We start from the raw sequence: 23808 nt of genomic DNA, 5'->3' as shown, positions 1-23808 counted from the left end.
CCAGGACACTGTGTACAGTCATGGTGGACTTGGTTACACGTCACCATTACACTGGCAGTGTTTACCAGGACACTGTGTACAGTCATGGTGGACTTGGTTACACGGCAGTGTTTACACCATTACACTGGCAGTGTTTACCAGGACACTGTGTACAGTCATGGCAGACCTGGTTACACGTCACCATTACACTGGCAGTGTCTACCAGGACACTGTATACAGTCATGGCGGACCTCGTTACACGTCACCATTACACTGGCAATGTTTACCAGGACACTGTGTACAGTCATGGTGGACTTGGTTACACGTCACCATTACGCTGGCAGTGTCTACCAGGACACTGTGTACAGTCATGGCAGACCTGGTTACACGTCACCATTACACTGGCAGTGTCTACCAGGACACTGTGTACAGTCATGGTGGACCTGGTTACACGTCACCATTACACTTGCAGTGTCTACCAGGACACTGTGCACAGTCATGGCGGACCTGGTTACACGTCACCATTACGCTGGCAGTGTTTACCAGGACACTGTGTAGCACAGCTGATAAGCACATCAAGTAGCTGACATTCAGGTGTGTGCAATGGCTAACAAAATGAACTTATGGCATTTATGAAATTCCTTTCGAAATGGACATGTTACAAAGTAACAAATCTACAAGTACAGCTTCACAAAGGGAGATAACTCTCCCCAATGTTAGTCCTTGGCATCATAAATGTTCCCTTCATGTAAAGGTGACACATCAGTCTATGACTGTGTCTATGGAAGAGTTTAAGTCACACTGGCAGTTGCAGTGTTTGAATAATGGGGAGTCTGTGGGTGGGTCTGCCCGCCTTTAACCTGAACCTTGGGCATCTCTTAATCTTTAACTTGAACACTGCAATATGGGGACAAGCCAGGAATCTCAGGTCTTACCTGTTGCACACGCTGCAACACAGATTAAGTATTTTACTCTTACTTTTACTAAAGCTGTTAGTTGTCTCTGATTACGCTGGCATGGAGGTTCAAGGTCACACGGTCTTAGGGATGACTATACACTATAGTACATATTGACTGACATCCATGTACACCCAGTAGGTCAGTAGATACCTGGTAGAGCAGTGACAGATATGTTTCACATTTGTCAAATCTCTTGTTGCCTGGGTAGACACCACACACAACCATATATCTGTCAAGTCTCTTGTAGCTAAAGTTGACACCAGATACAGTATGACCACCTTGTCAAGTCTCTTGTAGCTAGGGTAGATACCAGACATACCCATACATCTATCACGTTGCATGTAGCTTGGGTAGACACCAGACAGGGTACTGACACATACTTGTCACGTCTCCTGTAGCTACGGTAGACACCAGCTACATTACTGACACATATGTCAAGTCCATGCACCAGACAGAAGCCAGGAAATCACTCTCGGGACTGGTAGAACAATATGTAGCCAGACTCAGAATTTTTCTGCATGTCTGATGGAATTCCATAAAATTCTTCAATCTGACTTGCATCAATTTTCTGAAACAGAAATAGGATTGATAAAATTGTACTCATACAACAATAAAATCACTTGTTGATATTAAACCTTGTATTTTATACCACAATATTATTTACAACATTTTCATCGAAATGAGCTGGAAGTCATTAACACATTTTGACATACTGTTTAAAGCTTGTATGTACATGAGATGGATGTGGTGTAGGTGCTCTCCACCTCCTGTGTATGGGGTATCTGATGCGTCTTCTGTACAACCTATATCTGGTGTACATCCAGTGTATGGTGTATCTGATGCGTCTTCTGTAACACCTATATCTGGTGTACATCCCGTGTATGGTGTATCTGATGTGTCTTCTGTACAACCTATATCTGGTGTACATCCCGTGTATGGTGTATCTGATGCGTCTTCTGTACAACCTATATCTGGTGTACATTCCGTGTATGGTTTATCTGATGTGTCTTCTGTACAACCTATATCTGGTGTACATCCAGTGTATGGGGTATCTGATGCGTCTTCTGTACAACCTATATCTGGTGTACATCCCGTGTATGGTGTATCTGATGCGTCTTCTGTACAACCTATATCTGGTGTACATCCAGTGTATGGTGTATCTGATGCGTCTTCTGTACAACCTATATCTGGTGTACATCCAGTGTATGGGGTATCTGATGCGTCTTCTGTACAACCTATATCTGGTGTACATCCAGTGTATGGTGTATCTGATGCGTCTTCTGTACAACCTATATCTGGTGTACATCCCGTGTATGGGGTATCTGATGTGTCTTCTGTACAACCTATATCTGTTGTACATCCAGTGTATGGTGTATCTGATGCGTCTTCTGTACAACCTATATCTGGTGTACATCCCGTGTATGGTGTATCTGATGCGTCTTCTGTACAACCTATATCTGGTGTACATCCAGTGTATGGTGTATCTGATGCGTCTTCTGTAACACCTATATCTGTTGTACATCCCGTGTATGGTGTATCTGATGTGTCTTCTGTACAACCTATATCTGGTGTACATCCAGTGTATGGTGTATCTGATGCGTCTTCTGTACAACCTATATCTGGTGTACATCCAGTGTATGGTGTATCTGATCGTCTTCTGTACAACCTATATCTGGTGTACATCCAGTGTATGGTGTATCTGATCGTCTTCTGTACAACCTATATCTGGTGTACATCCAGTGTATGGTGTATCTGATGTGTCTTCTGTACAACCTATATCTGGTGTACATCCCGTGTATGGTGTATCTGATCGTCTTCTGTACAACCTATATCTGGTTGTACATCCAGTGTATGGGGTATCTGATCGTCTTCTGTACAACCTATATCTGGTGTACATCCGTGTGTATGGTGTATCTGATGCGTCTTCTGTACAACCTATATCTGGTGTACATCCAGTGTATGGTGTATCTGATCTGATGTCTTCTGTACAACCTATATCTGGTGTACATCCCGTGTGTATGGTGTATCTGATCGTCTTCTGTACAACCTATATCTGGTGTACATCCGTGTATGGTGTATCTGATCGTCTTCTGTACAACCTATATCTGGTGTACATCCAGTGTATGGGGTATCTGATCGTCTTCTGTACAACCTATATCTGGTGTACATCCAGTGTATGGTGTATCTGATGCGTCTTCTGTACAACCTATATCTGGTGTACATCCAGTGTATGGTGTATCTGATCGTCTTCTGTACAACCTATATCTGGTGTACATCCAGTGTATGGGGTATCTGATCGTCTTCTGTACAACCTATATCTGGTGTACATCCGTATATGGGGTATCTGATCGTCTTCTGTACAACCTATATCTGGTGTACATCCAGTGTATGGTGTATCTGATGCGTCTTCTGTACAACCTATATCTGGTGTACATCCAGTGTATGGTGTATCTGATGCGTCTTCTGTACAACCTATATCTGGTGTACATCCCGTGTATGGGTATCTGATCGTCTTCTGTACAACCTATATCTGGTGTACATCCAGTGTATGGTGTATCTGATGCGTCTTCTGTACAACCTATATCTGGTGTACATCCAGTGTATGGGGTATCTGATGCGTCTTCTGTACAACCTATATCTGGTGTACATCCAGTGTATGGGGTATCTGATGCGTCTTCTGTACAACCTATATCTGTTGTACATCCCGTGTATGGTGTATCTGATGCGTCTTCTGTACAACCTATATCTGGTGTACATCCAGTGTATGGGGTATCTGATGCGTCTTCTGTACAACCTATATCTGGTGTACATCCCGTTGTATGGTGTATCTGATCGCCTTCTGTACAACCTATATCTGGTGTACATCCAGTGTATGGGGTATCTGATGCCCTTCTGTACAACCTATATCTGGTGTACATCCCGTGTATGGTGTATCTGATGCGCGTCTTCTGTACAACCTATATCTGGTGTACATCCCGTGTGGTGTATCTGATCGTCTTCTGTACAACCTATATCTGTTGTACATCCCGTGTATGGTGTATCTGATCGTCTTCTGTACAACCTATATCTGGTGTACATCCCGTATGGTGTATCTGATGCGTCTTCTGTACAACCTATATCTGGTGTACATCCGGTGTATGGTGTATCTGATGTGTCTTCTGTACAACCTATATCTGGTGTACATCCGTGTATGGTGTATCTGATCGTCTTCTGTACAACCTATATCTGGTGTACATCCGTGTATGGTGTATCTGATCGTCTTCTGTACAACCTATATCTGGTGTACATCCAGTGTATGGGTGTATCTGATGCGTCTTCTGTACAACCTATATCTGGTGTACATCCAGTGTATGGTGTATCTGATGCGTCTTCTGTACAACCTATATCTGGTGTACATCCAGTGTATGGTGTATCTGATGCGTCTTCTGTACAACCTATATCTGGTGTACATCCAGTGTATGGTGTATCTGATGCGTCTTCTGTACAACCTATATCTGGTGTACATCCAGTGTATGGTGTATCTGATGCGTCTTCTGTACAACCTATATCTGGTGTACATCCAGTGTATGGTGTATCTGATGCGTCTTCTGTACAACCTATATCTGGTGTACATCCAGTGTATGGTGTATCTGATCGCCTTCTGTACAACCTATATCTGGTGTACATCCAGTGTATGGTGTATCTGATGCGTCTTCTGTACAACCTATATCTGGTGTACATCCAGTGTATGGTGTATCTGATCGTCTTCTGTACAACCTATATCTGGTGTACATCCAGTGTATGGTGTATCTGATGCGTCTTCTGTACAACCTATATCTGGTGTACATCCAGTGTATGGTGTATCTGATGCCTTCTGTACAACCTATATCTGGTGTACATCCAGTGTATGGTGTATCTGATGCGTCTTCTGTACAACCTATATCTGGTGTACATCCAGTGTATGGTGTATCTGATGCGTCTTCTGTACAACCTATATCTGGTGTACATCCAGTGTATGGTGTATCTGATCGTCTTCTGTACAACCTATATCTGGTGTACATCCAGTGTATGGTGTATCTGATGCGTCTTCTGTACAACCTATATCTGGTGTACATCCAGTGTATGGTGTATCTGATGCGTCTTCTGTACAACCTATATCTGGTGTACATCCAGTGTATGGTGTATCTGATGCGTCTTCTGTACAACCTATATCTGGTGTACATCCAGTGTATGGTGTATCTGATGCGTCTTCTGTACAACCTATATCTGGTGTACATCCAGTGTATGGTGTATCTGATGTGTCTTCTGTACAACCTATATCTGGTGTACATCCAGTGTATGGTGTATCTGATGTGTCTTCTGTACAACCTATATCTGGTGTACATCCAGTGTATGGTGTATCTGATGCGTCTTCTGTACAACCTATATCTGGTGTACATCCAGTGTATGGTGTATCTGATGCGTCTTCTGTACAACCTATATCTGTTGTACATCCAGTGTATGGTGTATCTGATGTGTCTTCTGTACAACCTATATCTGGTGTACATCCCGTGTATGGTGTATCTGATGCGTCTTCTGTACAACCTATATCTGGTGTACATCCAGTGTATGGTGTATCTGATGCGTCTTCTGTACAACCTATATCTGGTGTACATCCAGTGTATGGTGTATCTGATGCGTCTTCTGTACAACCTATATCTGGTGTACATCCAGTGTATGGTGTATCTGATGCGCTTCTGTACAACCTATATCTGGTGTACATCCAGTGTATGGTGTATCTGATGCGTCTTCTGTACAACCTATATCTGGTGTACATCCAGTGTATGGTGTATCTGATGCCTTCTGTACAACCTATATCTGGTGTACATCCAGTGTATGGTGTATCTGATGCGTCTTCTGTACAACCTATATCTGGTGTACATCCAGTGTATGGTGTATCTGATGCGTCTTCTGTACAACCTATATCTGGTGTACATCCAGTGTATGGTGTATCTGATGTGTCTTCTGTACAACCTATATCTGGTGTACATCCAGTGTATGGTGTATCTGATGCGTCTTCTGTAACACCTATATCTGGTGTACATCCAGTGTATGGTGTATCTGATGCGTCTTCTGTACAACCTATATCTGGTGTACATCCCGTGTATGGTGTATCTGATGCGTCTTCTGTACAACCTATATCTGGTGTACATCCAGTGTATGGTGTATCTGATGCGTCTTCTGTACAACCTATATCTGGTGTACATCCAGTGTATGGTGTATCTGATGCGTCTTCTGTACAACCTATATCTGGTGTACATCCCGTGTATGGTGTATCTGATGCGTCTTCTGTACAACCTATATCTGGTGTACATCCAGTGTATGGTGTATCTGATGCGTCTTCTGTACAACCTATATCTGGTGTACATCCCGTGTATGGTGTATCTGATGCGTCTTCTGTACAACCTATATCTGGTGTACATCCAGTGTATGGTGTATCTGATGCGTCTTCTGTACAACCTATATCTGGTGTACATCCCGTGTATGGTGTATCTGATGCGTCTTCTGTACAACCTATATCTGGTGTACATCCAGTGTATGGTGTATCTGATGCGTCTTCTGTACAACCTATATCTGGTGTACATCCAGTGTATGGTGTATCTGATGCGTCTTCTGTACAACCTATATCTGGTGTACATCCAGTGTATGGTGTATCTGATGCGTCTTCTGTAACACCTATATCTGGTGTACATCCAGTGTATGGTGTATCTGATGCGTCTTCTGTACAACCTATATCTGGTGTACATCCCGTGTATGGTGTATCTGATGCGTCTTCTGTACAACCTATATCTGGTGTACATCCAGTGTATGGGGTATCTGATGCGTCTTCTGTACAACCTATATCTGGTGTACATCCCGTGTATGGTGTATCTGATGCGTCTTCTGTACAACCTATATCTGGTGTACATCCCGTGTATGGTTTATCTGATGCGTCTTCTGTACAACCTATATCTGGTGTACATCCAGTGTATGGGGTATCTGATGCGTCTTCTGTACAACCTATATCTGGTGTACATCCCGTGTATGGTTTATCTGATGTGTCTTCTGTACAACCTATATCTGTTGTACATCCAGTGTATGGTGTATCTGATGCGTCTTCTGTACAACCTATATCTGGTGTACATCCCGTGTATGGTGTATCTGATGCGTCTTCTGTACAACCTATATCTGGTGTACATCCCGTGTATGGTGTATCTGATGCGTCTTCTGTACAACCTATATCTGGTGTACATCCAGTGTATGGTGTATCTGATCGTCTTCTGTACAACCTATATCTGGTGTACATCCAGTGTATGGTGTATCTGATGCGTCTTCTGTACAACCTATATCTGGTGTACATCCAGTGTATGGTGTATCTGATCGTCTTCTGTACAACCTATATCTGGTGTACATCCGTGTATGGTGTATCTGATGCGTCTTCTGTACAACCTATATCTGGTGTACATCCGTGTATGGTGGTATCTGATGTGTCTTCTGTACAACCTATATCTGTTGTACATCCAGTGTGTGGTGTATCTGATGCGTCTTCTGTACAACCTATATCTGGTGTACATCCAGTGTATGGTGTATCTGATGTCGTCTTCTGTACAACCTATATCTGGTGTACATCCGTGTATGGTGTATCTGATGCGTCTTCTGTACAACCTATATCTGGTGTACATCCAGTGTATGGTGTATCTGATGTGTCTTCTGTACAACCTATATCTGGTGTACATCCGTTGTATGGTGTATCTGATCGCTCTTCTGTACAACCTATATCTGGTGTACATCCAGTGTATGGTGTATCTGATGCGTCTTCTGTACAACCTATATCTGGTGTACATCCCGTGTATGGTTTATCTGATGCGTCTTCTGTACAACCTATATCTGGTGTACATCCAGTGTATGGGGGTATCTGATCGTCTTCTGTACAACCTATATCTGGTGTACATCCGTGTATGGTTTATCTGATGCGTCTTCTGTACAACCTATATCTGTTGTACATCCAGTGTATGGTGTATCTGATGCGTCTTCTGTACAACCTATATCTGGTGTACATCCCGTGTATGGTGTATCTGATGCGTCTTCTGTACAACCTATATCTGGTGTACATCCCGTGTATGGTGTATCTGATGCGTCTTCTGTACAACCTATATCTGGTGTACATCCCGTGTATGGTGTATCTGATGCGTCTTCTGTACAACCTATATCTGGTGTACATCCAGTGTATGGTGTATCTGATGCGTCTTCTGTAACACCTATATCTGGTGTACATCCAGTGTATGGTGTATCTGATGCGTCTTCTGTACAACCTATATCTGGTGTACATCCCGTGTATGGTGTATCTGATGCGTCTTCTGTACAACCTATATCTGGTGTACATCCCGTGTATGGTGTATCTGATGTGTCTTCTGTACAACCTATATCTGTTGTACATCCAGTGTGTGGTGTATCTGATGCGTCTTCTGTACAACCTATATCTGGTGTACATCCAGTGTATGGTGTATCTGATGCGTCTTCTGTACAACCTATATCTGGTGTACATCCCGTGTGTGGTGTATCTGATGCGTCTTCTGTACAACCTATATCTGGTGTACATCCAGTGTATGGTGTATCTGATGTGTCTTCTGTACAACCTATATCTGGTGTACATCCCGTGTATGGTGTATCTGATGTGTCTTCTGTACAACCTATATCTGTTGTACATCCCGTGTATGGTGTATCTGATGTCTTCTGTACAACCTATATCTGGTGTACATCCAGTGTATGGTGTATCTGATCGTCTTCTGTACAACCTATATCTGGTGTACATCCAGTGTATGGTGTATCTGATCGTCTTCTGTACAACCTATATCTGGTGTACATCCCGTGTATGGTGTATCTGATGATGCGTCTTCTGTACAACCTATATCTGGTGTACATCCAGTGTATGGTGTATCTGATGTGTCTTCTGTACAACCTATATCTGTTGTACATCCGTTGTATGGTGTATCTGATGCGCCTTCTGTACAACCTATATCTGGTGTACATCCAGTGTATGGTGTATCTGATGTGTCTTCTGTACAACCTATATCTGGTGTACATCCGTGTATGGTGTATCTGATCGTCTTCTGTACAACCTATATCTGGTGTACATCCAGTGTATGGTGTATCTGATGTGTCTTCTGTACAACCTATATCTGGTGTACATCCCGTGTATGGTGTATCTGATGTGTCTTCTGTACAACCTATATCTGTTGTACATCCCGTGTATGGTGTATCTGATGTGTCTTCTGTACAACCTATATCTGTTGTACATCCCGTGTATGGTGTATCTGATGTGTCTTCTGTACAACCTATATCTGTTGTACATCCCGTGTATGGTGTATCTGATGCGTCTTCTGTACAACCTATATCTGTTGTACATCCGTTATGGTGTATCTGATGATAATCTTCTGTACAACCTATATCTGTTGTACATCCCGTGTATGGTGTATCTGATGCGTCTTCTGTACAACCTATATCTGTTGTACATCCCGTATATGGTGTATCTGATGTGTTCTGTACAACCTATATCTGTTGTACATCCGTGTATGGTGTATCTGATCGTCTTCTGTACAACCTATATCTGTTGTACATCCGTGTATGGTGTATCTGATGTGTCTTCTGTACAACCTATATCTGTTGTACATCCGTTATATGGTGTATCTGATGATCGTCTTCTGTACAACCTATATCTGTTGTACATCCGTGTATGGTTGTATCTGATGTGTCTTCTGTACAACCTATATCTGTTGTACATCCGTGTATGGTGTATCTGATCGTCTTCTGTACAACCTATATCTGTTGTACATCCGTTGTATGGTGTATCTGATCGTCTTCTGTACAACCTATATCTGTTGTACATCCCGTTATATGGTGTATCTGATCGTCTTCTGTACAACCTATATCTGTTGTACATCCGTGTGTGGTGTATCTGATGCGTCTTCTGTACAACCTATATCTGGTGTACATCCCGTGTGTGTGTATTATATCTGATCGTCTTCTGTACAACCTATATCTGTTGTACATCCGTGTATGGTGTATCTGATCGTCTTCTGTACAACCTATATCTGTTGTACATCCAGTGTATGGTGTATCTGATCGTCTTCTGTACAACCTATATCTGGTGTACATCCAGTGTATGGTGTATCTGATGCGTCTTCTGTACAACCTATATCTGATGGTCTTCTGTACATCCTATATGTGGTGGTGTATCTCTGATCGTCTTCTGTACAACCTATATCTGTTGTACATCCGGTGTATGGTGTATCTGATCGTCTTCTGTACAACCTATATCTGGTGTACATCCAGTGTATGGTGTATCTGATGTGTCTTCTGTACAACCTATATCTGGTGTACATCCAGTGTATGGTGTATCTGATCGTCTTCTGTAACACCTATATCTGGTGTACATCCGTGTATGGTGTATCTGATCGTCTTCTGTACAACCTATATCTGGTGTACATCCAGTGTATGGGGTATCTGATCGTCTTCTGTACAACCTATATCTGGTGTACATCCGTGTATGGTGTATCTGATGTGTCTTCTGTACAACCTATATCTGGTGTACATCCAGTGTATGGGGTATCTGATCGTCTTCTGTACAACCTATATCTGGTGTACATCCAGTGTATGGTGTATCTGATGCGTCTTCTGTAACACCTATATCTGGTGTACATCCAGTGTATGGTGTATCTGATCGTCTTCTGTACAACCTATATCTGGTGTACATCCGTGTGGTATACATCCGTGTATCTGATGTGTCTTCTGTACAACCTATATCTGGTGTACATCCAGTGTATGGTGTATCTGATCGTCTTCTGTACAACCTATATCTGTTGTACATCCGTGTATGTGTATCTGATCGTCTTCTGTACAACCTATATCTGGTGTACATCCCGTGTGTGGTGTATCTGATCGTCTTCTGTACAACCTATATCTGTTGTACATCCGTGTATGGTGTATCTGATGCGTCTTCTGTACAACCTATATCTGTTGTACATCCCGTGTATGGTGTATCTGATGCGTCTTCTGTACAACCTATATCTGGTGTACATCCAGTGTGTGGTGTATCTGATGCGTCTTCTGTACAACCTATATCTGTTGTACATCCCGTGTATGGTGTATCTGATGCGTCTTCTGTACAACCTATATCTGTTGTTCATCCCGTGTATGGTGTATCTGATGCGTCTTCTGTACAACCTATATCTGTTGTACATCCAGTGTATGGGGTATCTGATGCGTCTTCTGTACAACCTATATCTGTTGTACATCCCGTGTGTGGTGCATGTCCAGTGTGTGGTATACGTCTTATGTGTGGTATATGTCCTGTGAGTGGTATATGTCCTGTGTGTGGTGTTTGTCCTGTGTGTGGTGTTGTCCTGTGTGTGGTGTATGTCCTGTGTGTGGTGTTTGTCCTGTGTGTGGTGTTTGTCCTGTGTGTGGTGTATGTCCTGTGTGTGGTGTTTGTCCTGTGTGTGGTGTTTGTCCTGTGTGGTATATGTCCTGTGTGTGGTGTTCTGTCCTGTGTGTGGTGTTTGTCCTGTGTGTGGTGTATGTCCTGTGTGTGGTGTTTGTCCTGTGTGTGGTGTTTGTCCTGTGTGTGGTATATGTCCTGTATGTGGTGTACGTCCTGTGTGTGGTGTTGTCCTGTGCTGTCTGTGTGTGTGGTACGTCCTGTGTGTGGTGTTTGTCCTGTGTGTGGTGTTTGTCCTGTGTGGCATATGTCCTGTGTGTGGTGTACATCCTGAGTGTGGTGTATGTCCTGTGTGTGGTGTTTGTCCTGTGTGTGGTATGTCCTGTGTGTGGTGTTTGTCCTGTGTGGTGTACGTCCTGTGTGGTGGTCCTGTCTGATGTGCGTCCTGTGTGTAGTGTTGTGTGGTATATGTCCTGTGTGTGGTGTTTGTCCTGTGTGTGGTATATGTCCTGTGTCTGATGTGCGTCCTGTGTATAGTGTTTGTCCTGTGTGTGGTGTATGTCCTGTGTGTGTGTATATGTATATGTCCTGTGTGGTGTATGTCCTGTGTGTGGTGTGGTGTCCCTGTGTGGTATATGTCCTGTGTGGTGTATGTCCTGTGTCTGATGTGTGTGGTGTGTGTCCTGTGTGGTATGTCCTGTGTCTGATGTATATGTCTGTGTGTGGTGTATGTCCTGTGTGTGGTATATGTCCTGTGTGTGGTATATGTCCTGTGTGTGGTATATATGTCCTGTGTGTGGTGGTATGTCCTGTGTGTGGTATATGTCCTGTGTGTGGTATGCGTGATGTGGTGTATTGTGTGTGTGTGTGTATATCCTGTGTGTGGTATATGTCCTGTGTGTGGTGTATGTCCTGTGTGTGTTGTATGTCCTGTGTGGTGTATGTCCTGTGTGTGGTATATGTCCTGTGTGTGGTGTACGTCCTGTGTGTGGTGTTTGTCCTGTGTGTGGTATGTGTCCTGTGTGGTATATGTCCTGTGTGTGGTGTATGTGTGTGGTGTTTGTCCTGTGTGTGGTATATGTCCTGTGTGGTATATATGTCCTGTGTGTGGTATATTTACCTGTGGTGTTTGTCCTGTGTGTGTGTATATGTCCTGTGTGTCTGATGTGCGTCCTGTGTGTAGTGTTTGTCCTGTGTGTGGTGTATGTCATGTGTGGTGTTTGTCCCGTGTGGTATATGTCCTGTGTCTAATGTACGTCCTGTGTGGTGCATGTCATGTGTGTGGTTTATGTCCTGTGTGTTGTGCATGTCCTGTGTGTGGTGTACGTCCTGTGTGTGGTATATGTCCTATGTATTTCTTGCTTTACTCACATCAACAATGTCATCATCAAACAGCAGCCAGAAACCATGACTTTCTACGATGCTGATGTAGTGTCCCCGGTTTGGGCCACTCCCACAATGCACCACTACAGCAACCAGGTCGTACATTCTCTCTGGGTTACAGGCATCGTCAGACTGAAAAACACATGTTTATGACTTGACCAGAAATAAATAGCATGTACTTAAACAAATCACATTACAGCCAATGCAGGCTGCAAGCACGCACAAGAAACCATATATGGTGAACACAGATCGTCTGGGCTCTAATACAACACATGTTGACCACCCATCCTCAGACATGCTTACAACATATGGTGACCACCCACCCCCAGACATGCTTACAACATACGATGACCCCTACCCTCAGACATGCTTACAACACACAATGACCACCCACCCTCAGACCTGCTTACAACACACATTGACCACCCACCCTCAGACATGCTTACAACACACAATGACCACCCACCCTCAGACATGCTTACAACATACGACACCCCCACCTCACCCACAGACATGCTTACAACACAAAATGACCATCCACCCTCAGACATGCTTACAACATATGTTGACCACCCAGCCTCAGACATGCTTACAACACACAATGACCACCCACCCTCAGACATGCTTACAACATATGTTGACCACCCATCCTCAGACATGCTTACAACACACAATGACCACCCACCCACAAACATGCTCACAACATACAATGACCACCCACCAACAAACATGCTCACAACATACAATGACCACCCACCAACAAACATGCTCACAACATACAATGACCACCCACCCACAAACATGCTCACAACATACAATGATCACCCACCCTCAAACATGCTAACAACACACAATGACCACCCACCCTCAGACATGCTGACATCACTCAATGTCCAATCAGTCATACTTACCACTGCCCCTGCAGGTCTTGATACAATGATAAAATGAAAATGACTAGATAAACTTACCGTATTAAATAGTCGCAGCTCCAGTGGAAAGACAACTCGGTAGGACACTTTGATGTATCGATTATACTGCTCCATGTATTTGAACCTCTTTAAATGTAACGCCAGAATCTGGGGTAACTTCTTCACTCTCATTCTGATGAAAGACAAAATGGGTTATAACTGCTCACTCAGTAATGAGGTGAAGACAGCAGAAGCTTTAACATACTATCAACTACTACATCATCAGGATGACACAGCCAAACCAGTGCCTACAACTGAGTGGAGGCAGCACAACCACAGAGTCACTGACACACAGTACACAGTACACATTATGACATACTGAAGTTCATCCTGTTACTGTGTAGGCACACAGCATCTCCACACAATACACATACTGAAGTTCACCCTGTCACTGTGTTGGCACACAGCATCTCCACACAATACACATACTGGAGTTCACCCTGTCACTGTGTTGGCACACAGCATCTCCACACAATACACATACTGGAGTTCACCCTGTCACTGTGTTGGCACACAGCATCTCCACACAATACACATACTGGAGTTCACCCTGTCACTGTGTAGGCACACAGCATCTCCACACAGTACACATACTGGAGTTCACCCTGTCACTGTGTAGGCACACGGCATCTCCACACAATACACATACTGGAGTTCAATCTGGTACTATGTAGGCAGACGGCATCTCCACACAATACACATACTGGAGTTCACCCTGTCACTGTGTAGGCACACAGCATCTCCACACAGTACACATAATGGAGTTCATCCTGTTACTGTGTAGGCACACGGCATCTCCACACAATACACATACTGGAGTTCAATCTGGTACTATGTAGGCACACGGCATCTCCACACAATACACATACTGGAGTTCACCCTCTTACTGTGTAGGCACACGGCATCTCCACACAATACACATACTGGAGTTCAATCTGTTACCATGTTGCATTCTTACCGCTTCTGGGCTTCCTGTTTGCTACAGCAGACTTCACAGTAATACTTGTGTTCAGCACATAGCGTCTCGGTGTTACTGAAGCCACGCAGACAGTGTGTGATGGACGTGTTCTGTTCCACATCCACGGAGAGGTCCAGGAAGTCCTCATCTTTACTGCTCACCTGAACAAGGAAAACACTTCTCGTACACATCAAATATATGCCACTTTATATGCTTTACACATTCAACTGATTTCATCTGGCACATCACAAATATGTTTTAGCTGCATGGACTGCAGGACTGACAAGATTAATTGACCAACTTACTGTTTCACAGTTTAAACACCGTGTTTCATTGGTGAGAGTTCCCTGGAATATTTCGTGGACCCAGGTCACCTCCTGCTTTGACTTGCTGTCCACCCCGCTGTTCTTGGCCTTGTTGCCTTGCTTCTCCGCTGGAATAAAATACACTGGTAAGTCACATTGTCCTTACTGCCTCACAACCTTGATTCACATTTCCTTCAATGTTGTTGAAGTAACATATATTTTTACAATCTCTCAGTGAAGTTCTATGTTGTGGGATGCAATGTATTCTGTTAGTAGGTGCCTGATATACATGTTTATTGTTCTGCTCAACAGCGTTTGTTGGGTTTTAACAAACTGTACAATAGCATATAATAGGTTTTTGAAACTTTATGCCAAATTTTAGCTTCTCCAAAGTAGAGTACATACAATGTAGCCTGTAGCTCAACCAAAGCAGGAGATCATTGTGTTATATACAGGAGCTTGTGTATCAAAGGCCAGATTATGGGAACGTTATACACTCAATATCTGACTGTTATTTATTGAAAAGTGTTAGGGGAGATGGTAGTGTTAGATACAGATGCTGTTAGTGTTAGATACAGGTGCTGGTAGTGTTAGATACAGGTGCTGGTAGTGTTCGATACAGGTGCAGGTAGTGTTAGATACAGGTGCTGGTAGTGTTACATACAGGTGCTGGTAGTGTTAGATACAGGTGCAGGTAGTGTTAGATACAGGTGCTGGTAGTGCTACATACAGGTGCTGGTAGTGTTAGATACAGGTGCTGGTAGTGTCAGATACAGGTGCTGGTAGTGTTACATACAGGTGCTGGTAGTGTTAGATACAGGTGCTGGTAGTGTTAGATACAGGTGCTGGTAGTGTTAGATACAGGTGCTGGTAGTGTTAGATACAGGTGCAGGTAGTGTTAGATACAGGTGCTGGTAGTGTTAGATACAGGTGCTGGTAGTGTTAGATACAGGTGCAGGTAGTGTTAGATACAGGTGCTGGTAGTGTTACATACAGGTGCTGGTAGTGTTAGATACAGGTGCTGGTAGTGTCAGATACAGGTGCTGGTAGTGTTAGATACAGGTGCTGGTAGTGTCAGATACAGGTGCTGGTAGTGTCAGATACAGGAGCTAGTAGTGTTAGATACAGGTGCTGGTAGTGTCAGATACAGGTGCTGGTAGTGTCAGATACAGGTGCTGGTAGTGTCAGATAAAGATGCTGGTAGTGTTACATACAGGTGCAGGTAGTGTTAGATACAGGTGCTGGTTGTGTTAGATACAGGTGCTGGTAGTGTTAGATACAGGTGCTGGTAGTGTCAGATACAGGAGCTGGTAGTGTCAGATAGAGGTGCTGGTAGTGTTAGATACAGGTGCTGGTAGTGTCAGATACAGGAGCTGGTAGTGTCAGATAGAGGTGCTGGTAGTGTTAGATACAGGTGCAGGTAGTGTTAGATACAGGTGCTGGTAGTGTTAGATACAGGTGCTGGTAGTGTTAGATACAGGTGCTGGTAGTGTTAGATACAGGTGCTGGTAGTGTTAGATACAGGTGCTGGTAGTGTTAGATACAGGTGCTGGTAGTGTTAGATACAGGTGCTGGTAGTGTTAGATACAGGTGCTGGTAGTGTTACATACAGGTGCTGGTAGTGTTAGATACAGGTGCTGGTAGTGTTACATACAGGTGCTGGTAGTGTTAGATACAGGTGCTGGTAGTGTCAGATACAGGAGCTAGTAGTGTTACATACAGGTGCTGGTAGTGTTACATACAGGTGCTGGTAGTGTCAGATACAGGTGCTGGTAGTGTTAGATACAGGTGCTGGTAGTGTTACATACAGGTGCTGGTAGTGTCAGATACAGGTGCTGGTAGTGTTACATACAGGTGCTGGTAGTGTTAGATACAGGTGCTGGTAGTGTTACATACAGGTGCTGGTAGTGTTAGATACAGGTGCTGGTAGTGTCAGATACAGGAGCTAGTAGTGTTAGATACAGGTGCTGGTAGTGTCAGATACAGGTGCTGGTAGTGTCAGATACAGGAGCTGGTAGTGTCAGATAGAGGTGCTGGTAGTGTTAGATACAGGTGCAGGTAGTGTTAGATACAGGTGCTGGTAGTGTTAGATACAGGTGCTGGTAGTGTTAGATACAGGTGCTGGTAGTGTCAGATACAGGAGCTAGTAGTGTTAGATACAGGTGCTGGTAGTGTTACATACAGGTGCTGGTAGTGTCAGATACAGGTGCTGGTAGTGTTACATACAGGTGCTGGTAGTGTTAGATACAGGTGCTGGTAGTGTTACATACAGGTGCTGGTAGTGTTAGATACAGGTGCTGGTAGTGTCAGATACAGGAGCTAGTAGTGTTAGATACAGGTGCTGGTAGTGTCAGATACAGGTGCTGGTAGTGTCAGATACAGGAGCTGGTAGTGTCAGATAGAGGTGCTGGTAGTGTTAGATACAGGTGCAGGTAGTGTTAGATACAGGTGCTGGTAGTGTTAGATACAGGTGCTGGTAGTGTTAGATACAGGTGCTGTTAGTGTCAGATACAGGAGCTGGTAGTGTTAGATACAGGTGCTGGTAGTGTTAGATACAGGTGCTGGTAGTGTCAGATACAGGTGCTGGTAGTGTCAGATAGAGGTGCTGGTAGTGTTAGATACAGGTGCAGGTAGTGTTAGATACAGGTGCTGGTAGTGTTAGATACAGGTGCTGGTAGTGTTACATACAGGTGCTGTTAGTGTCAGATACAGGAGCTGGTAGTGTTAGATACAGGTGCTGGTAGTGTCAGATACAGGTGCTGGTAGTGTCAGATACAAGTGCTGGTAGTGTCAGATACAGGAGAAGGAAGTGTTACCTTGGACCAGATCAGCTACTGTGTTCAGCAGGTAATTGAGGAATTCATGAGCATCTTGCTGCATGTAGTTGTCAAACTGCTCTGCAATTAGAAAATAACATGGGACTTACACCAAACCTAATCATAAGACAAACACTGAATCAAACAAGACAAGTGAAATCAGCCACTGAATCAAATCAAAACACAAGTAACTTTACCAACTGGGACTTGATTTCCACTCAGGTACAGGGCTGACACATGAGTCCGGCACAGGTGTAGTACTGGGACATGATACTAATACAGGTGTAGTACTGGGACTTGATACCAATACAGGTGTAGTACTGGGACTTGATACCAATACAGGTGCAGTGCTGGGACTTGATTCTAATACAGGTGTAGTACTGGGACTTGATACTAATACAGGTGTAGTACTGGGACTTGATACCAATACAGGTGTAGTACTGGGACTTGATACCAATACAGGTGTAGTACTGGGACTTGATACCAATACAGGTGCAATGCTGGGACTTGATTCTAATACAGGTGTAGTACTGGGACTTGATACTAATACAGGTGTAGTACTGGGACTTGATTCTAATACAGGTGTAGTACTGGGACTTGATACTAATACAGGTGTAGTACTGGGACATGATACTAATACAGATGTAGTACTGGGACTTAATTCTAATACAGGTGTAGTACTGGGACTTGATACTAATACAGGTGTAGTACTGGGACTTGATACTAATACAGGTGCAGTGCTGGGACTTGATTCTAATACAGGTGTAGTACTGGGACATGATACTAATACAGGTGTAGTACTGGGACTTGATACCAATACAGGTGCAGTGCTGGGACTTGATTCTAATACAGGTGTAGTACTGGGACATGATACTAATACAGGTGTAGTACTGGGACTTGATACCAATACAGGTGTAGTACTGGGACTTGATACCAATACAGGTGCAGTGCTGGGACTTGATTCTAATACAGGTGTAGTACTGGGACTTGATACTAATACAGGTGTAGTACTGGGACATGATACAAATACAGGTGTAGTACTGGGACTTGATACCAATACAGGTGCAGTGCTGGGACTTGATTCTAATACAGGTGTGGTACTGGGACTTGATACTAATACAGGTGTAGTACTGGGACATGATACTAATACAGGTGTAGTACTGGGACTTGATACCAATACAGGTGCAGTGCTGGGACTTGATTCTAATACAGGTGTAGTACTGGGACTTGATACTAATACAGGTGTAGTACTGGGACATGATACTAATACAGGTGTAGTACTGGGACTTAATTCTAATACAGGTGTAGTACTGGGACTTGATACTAATACAGGTGTAGTACTGGGACTTGATTCTAATACAGGTGTAGTACTGTGACTTGATACCAATACAGGTGTAGTACTGGGACTTGATACCAATACAGGTGTAGTACTGGGACTTGATACTAATACAGGTGTAGTACTGTGACTTGATACCAAAACAGGTGTAGTACTGGGACTTGATACCAATACAGGTGTAGTACTGTGACTTGACACTAATACAGGTGTAGTACTGTGACTTGATTCTAATACAGGTGTAATACTGGGACTTGATACTAATACAGGTGTAGTACTGGAACTTGATTCTAATACAGGTGTAGTACTGGGACTTGATACTAATACAGGTGTAGTACTGGGACTTGATACTAATACAGGTGTAGTACTGGGACTTGATTCTAATACAGGTGTAGTACTGGGACTTGATACCAATACAGGTGTAGTACTGGGACTTGATACCAATACAGGTGTAGTACTGGGACTTGACACTAATACAGGTGTAGTACTGGGACTTTATTCTAATACAGGTGTAGTACTGTGACTTGTTACTAATACAGGTGTAGTACTGTGACTTGATACTAATACAGGTGTAGTACAGGGACTTGATTCTAATACAGGTGTAGTACTGACTGCAAGGATCATTATCATGATCCTTCAACCACAAGAATCAAATACAATTAGCCAACCTACCATTCTCCTTGCGAAGACGTGTGATGAACTTCTTTGGTGCAATTGTTCCCACCTTCTTCTTCTGTGTGGCGATGCTGTAGAACAGGTCGGCCAGACAGGTGAGCAGCGTCTCCTTCTTCTGGCTCTTCTGATGCTGCTTGAACTGCAGAACCTTCTCCCGGAATGGCCGACAGAAGTACAGAGCTTGCAGCACTGAGTTGCAGTAACATGTGTTCCCAAACTGAAACAGAGAAGTATCCGTATTGATTTCAGATCACTTGTCTATCACATGCAACATTAAAAACGTACTAGACATATTTCCGTTTGAACTACCTTTTTCGCAATCACACACTGCAGATTTGCTTTCTCACACATCACAAATTTATCCAGGAATTCAAACTAAGTGTCCCTGGCAAGCAGAAAGCAGTCATTATTTTGTACTGGGATTTATAACACATTTACATTTTTCTCAAATTCGTGGGTACTTTAACATTGCATCCAATACAATAAAGCTTCTTCCACTATACTGGTCTTTTTACCAGTAAAATACAAGTCATCTCTACTTAGCCTTACAATCAGTTGTACCTATACATGTATCAACATGAATTGAGAATTTGTCAATCTATTTTGGACATGTTACCTGAATTTGGCTGTAGACCTGGCCTCTTTGTGGATGTGTAAAAAACTGAGCAGATAGCAACTTATTCAGCACCAAAGATATTTCTTTAAAAAACTAGTGAAAAAGGAAATTGCTATCAAACCCTGACTAAACAAAACTGAATAATAAACTACTCACATTGTCGAGGCCGAAGTAGTGCTCATTGGCTGGGAACTGTTCTGATCCAATCTCCTTCTCGAGCTGGGATGCATTAGCTCCCTAGACAAATCAAATCAAATATCAAATAAATCACACTGAAATAAATTAAAAATTTTAACTATAAATTGTATATTTATAACAGTTGTCCTATCACATCTTGTACTCTCTCTCTCTTATGATTGACAGGTGAATGGAAATGAACTGCAAATGAATTTTTCGGCCTCTCTGAAATGAAGTTTTCACACCCCTGCTGCTCCTGTATCTGGACAGTCTGGCAGCTCCTGTGAAACATGCAGCTTGTCCACGGATTGATTTGTGGCGTCAAGTCTCGTCTTGGAGCTGATAGCCGTAATCTGTGCAGCTGGGTTAGTCTGGCGGGAATCCATTGTGTGAGATAGGATAAGTACATTATATACACAATTTATTGTTAAAATTTTAAATTTTTATACTTATCCTATCTCATGTCTTGTACTCATCCCACGGTTGGACAGTGGGTCGCAGATTACCCTGTGTCTGCAAGTGGATGACAACCATGGTGAAGATGATGATGTTGCACAAGGAGGCCAGTTATGAGTACAATCTCCTGATTGACTGCATAACTCACTTGTGATGGCTGCTTCTTCAAAACCCCTTGGCATCCACAGCACAAAAGCTCCCAAGGAATGGGCACTCCCAGGTAAATGTGGTTTTCACGCTGTACATTTGTCAAAGGACAAATGCAGAGCTAATCAGGTTTCCCCGCCTAGCCCCGATTTCCAGAAAGCCCCAGTAAATTAAAGATTTGGGACTCGCCGTATTTAAATGTACCAGATCCCTGCTTTCAAAACCATCCCTAAGATCACACAAAAGGGTGAAAAACGAAACGGCTCGGTACACTACAACTGTTTTAACGTTCAGTTCTGAACAATATCGAATGACCCTCGCTCCTTTGCATAAGCTTGATCAAAGATATATCCGGGAACACTTCGAAATCCACTGGAATTCTGTATTCATCCTCCACTGACGTGATTGCTCGCTGGAGTAGAGATCAATGAGTGTTGACCACCTCTGCATCGCAGCACAAGACTGGCCTCTCAGTGTGATGAAGTCGCCCAGCGGTGAGTGTACTGCAATGCCCCAGTGTCAATCAAGGTGAGGTAGATCTATGCCCAACGAAAGTAGAACGAAGATGAAATAAAATGAATACATCTCGATTCACTTTACAAGGTAACACCAATTCCATGCACGGTGGATGTGACTATCTGTGTCACCAGTACCATTGGACCAACTTGATGGAGTCTTTCTTTCAGTCATTGAGGTCACGTAGGTAGTGGGAGGCAACAAAGACCGTCTCTGATCTCCAAGAACATCTGATCAACCTTCCATTTTTTTTTTATGTCAACAAACACTTGCCGTGAAGAGCCATCATAGAGGCTAGAGCCCGATTCTCATAAAGGTTCGGTGCAGCTGGATGGTCGATCTCATCCAGAAGGCCAACATGGTACGGGAGACTTCCGCTGAAGAGGCTGTAGAGAGCGGGAAACACTGGCGCTTACATAGCCTGCAACAGTCTTGTGAGGCAGTGATGTATATCTTCCATTCTCTTACTGGACGACCACAAAATCTTCTGTGTCGTAGTAGTAGTAGTAGTAGTAGTAGTAGTGGTTTGTAGAGCTTGAATCTGCACTGAGGGGTAGGTTTGCCGAAATGGATCGCTTGTCAGCAGTGGAGATCCTATGATCGGTAGTTTGTAGCCCGAGCATGGGCATACAAATTTATGAGTCATCATGACTGTCTGGTGTCATGAGAGGGTGTCATGGACATGTTTTGGGGAGTCAACTTCAGTTTGGAACTTTCATCAAGACATTTACTGTGATTGTTTAATAACGACAAAAAACAAGGTAAGGCAGGTTAGGTATTTAGTCAGCACTGAGCAGTTAACTGTCAAACATTAAACTATGATCCTTGGTACAAAAAGCAGCCATCTCAGTCATTGCACAGACACCAAAGTTTAGATTAGGCCCAGGCATTGCGTCAACGTCAACTATGACGCAAGCTGCGCACACTCGCAATGGTTTGTTTACATTTCTCTCGCTTCCGCCCCACTGTGCCACGCCCTTCCCATTCATTTTTTATTCGTGACATTATTTCTTGGACTGTACTGACGAGTACTGGATGGATCGAAATGTGTTTCAATTGGATATAATAGGATTATACTCCCCTAAGGTAAAGTCGAACCCTAAATAAGAATCGGAAAGGGTCCCTAACCCTACCCCTGTCCCAACCCTAAGGATCGGAAAGGGTGCCATACCCTAACCCTAAGGATCGGAAAGGGTGCTAACTCTAAACCCTAAGGATCGTAAAGGTTCCCTAACCCAAACCCTAACCCTTAACCCTAAGGATCGTAAAAGGTTGTTTGACTCTAAAGATGCAAGTGAAGGGAAAAGGAGCAATTACCACGATATAGCAAGACAACGCTTGAGACAGTGCGGTAGTGCAGTAGCGCTATAGTGCAATAATTGCCCCGCAGTGAGCAGAAAGGGCTGCGCCCGGTAAAGTGCATTCTAGCCAACAAATGTAGCATAGACCCACAATGAAAATGTCCAAAGGAGTAAAAAACAAAATTGATGAAGACAGACGGCTAGTGAGAATGATACGTAGTTTGACTGCAGACAGCAGCATCTGAAGTCATGAAACAGTGTGACCCAGGTATGGATGAATTAGTCTCCTAGTTGGTGGTGAACTGTCACATCACTAGGTGCAACAACATCAAGTAGATCTAGCTTGCAGAGAGGAAGTAGAATAACAGCAAGTCTTCCTCTTCAGGTACCATATCACGGTTCGGCCTGCTCTTATAATACTACATTTGTACCTCTCCACTTGTGACAGTCAGTGAGTAAATGGTACTTACACAGATATTATACGTCAGAATACCTGACAAGGAATTTTCATGATTGACGCAATAATAAATTTTGTTTTCTCTTCACAGTCGACTGAGTCATGACAGGTGTCTAGTCATTTTCAATTGCATCCAATTACGACGACCACAAAGCGATCTGTCCAACTTACCATCTCTCTCACCGTGCAGCAAGAGCCGAAATTTGTTGTGAGGGTCGTTATGATTGCAGTTTTACTCACACATACAGTGTAAATTGGTATTTTCCATCTTACTACAACACCGCCATATTGTTTTGGTCAATTGCATTATGGGTAAAGAAATATCGT

The 23808-nt window shown here is 43.4% G+C and overlaps 1 protein-coding gene across 1 annotated transcript; it reads right to left on the bottom strand.

Moving 5' to 3' along the window:
• Positions 1 to 938: 938 nt before the first annotated feature.
• On the bottom strand, positions 939 to 23770 carry LOC124260506 (ubiquitin carboxyl-terminal hydrolase 46-like). Its single transcript, XM_046694839.1, has 11 exons — positions 23653 to 23770; positions 20584 to 20664; positions 19809 to 20028; positions 17804 to 17884; positions 14988 to 15115; positions 14683 to 14843; positions 13725 to 13857; positions 12745 to 12888; positions 1368 to 1506; positions 1280 to 1314; positions 939 to 1231 (listed from the first exon to the last, which is right to left on the bottom strand). Exons 1-9 carry the CDS (start codon positions 23653 to 23655, stop codon positions 1405 to 1407), a joined length of 1053 nt encoding a protein of 350 aa, XP_046550795.1. The 5' UTR covers positions 23656 to 23770; the 3' UTR covers positions 939 to 1231; positions 1280 to 1314; positions 1368 to 1404.
• Positions 23771 to 23808: the final 38 nt, after the last annotated feature.

This window comes from Haliotis rubra, unplaced genomic scaffold (assembly GCF_003918875.1).
Source record: "Haliotis rubra isolate DU_JTF1 unplaced genomic scaffold, ASM391887v1 Scf766, whole genome shotgun sequence".
Classification (NCBI taxonomy): Eukaryota; Metazoa; Mollusca; class Gastropoda; order Lepetellida; family Haliotidae; genus Haliotis; species Haliotis rubra.
This window is presented reverse-complemented; position numbering and strand designations above follow the sequence as displayed.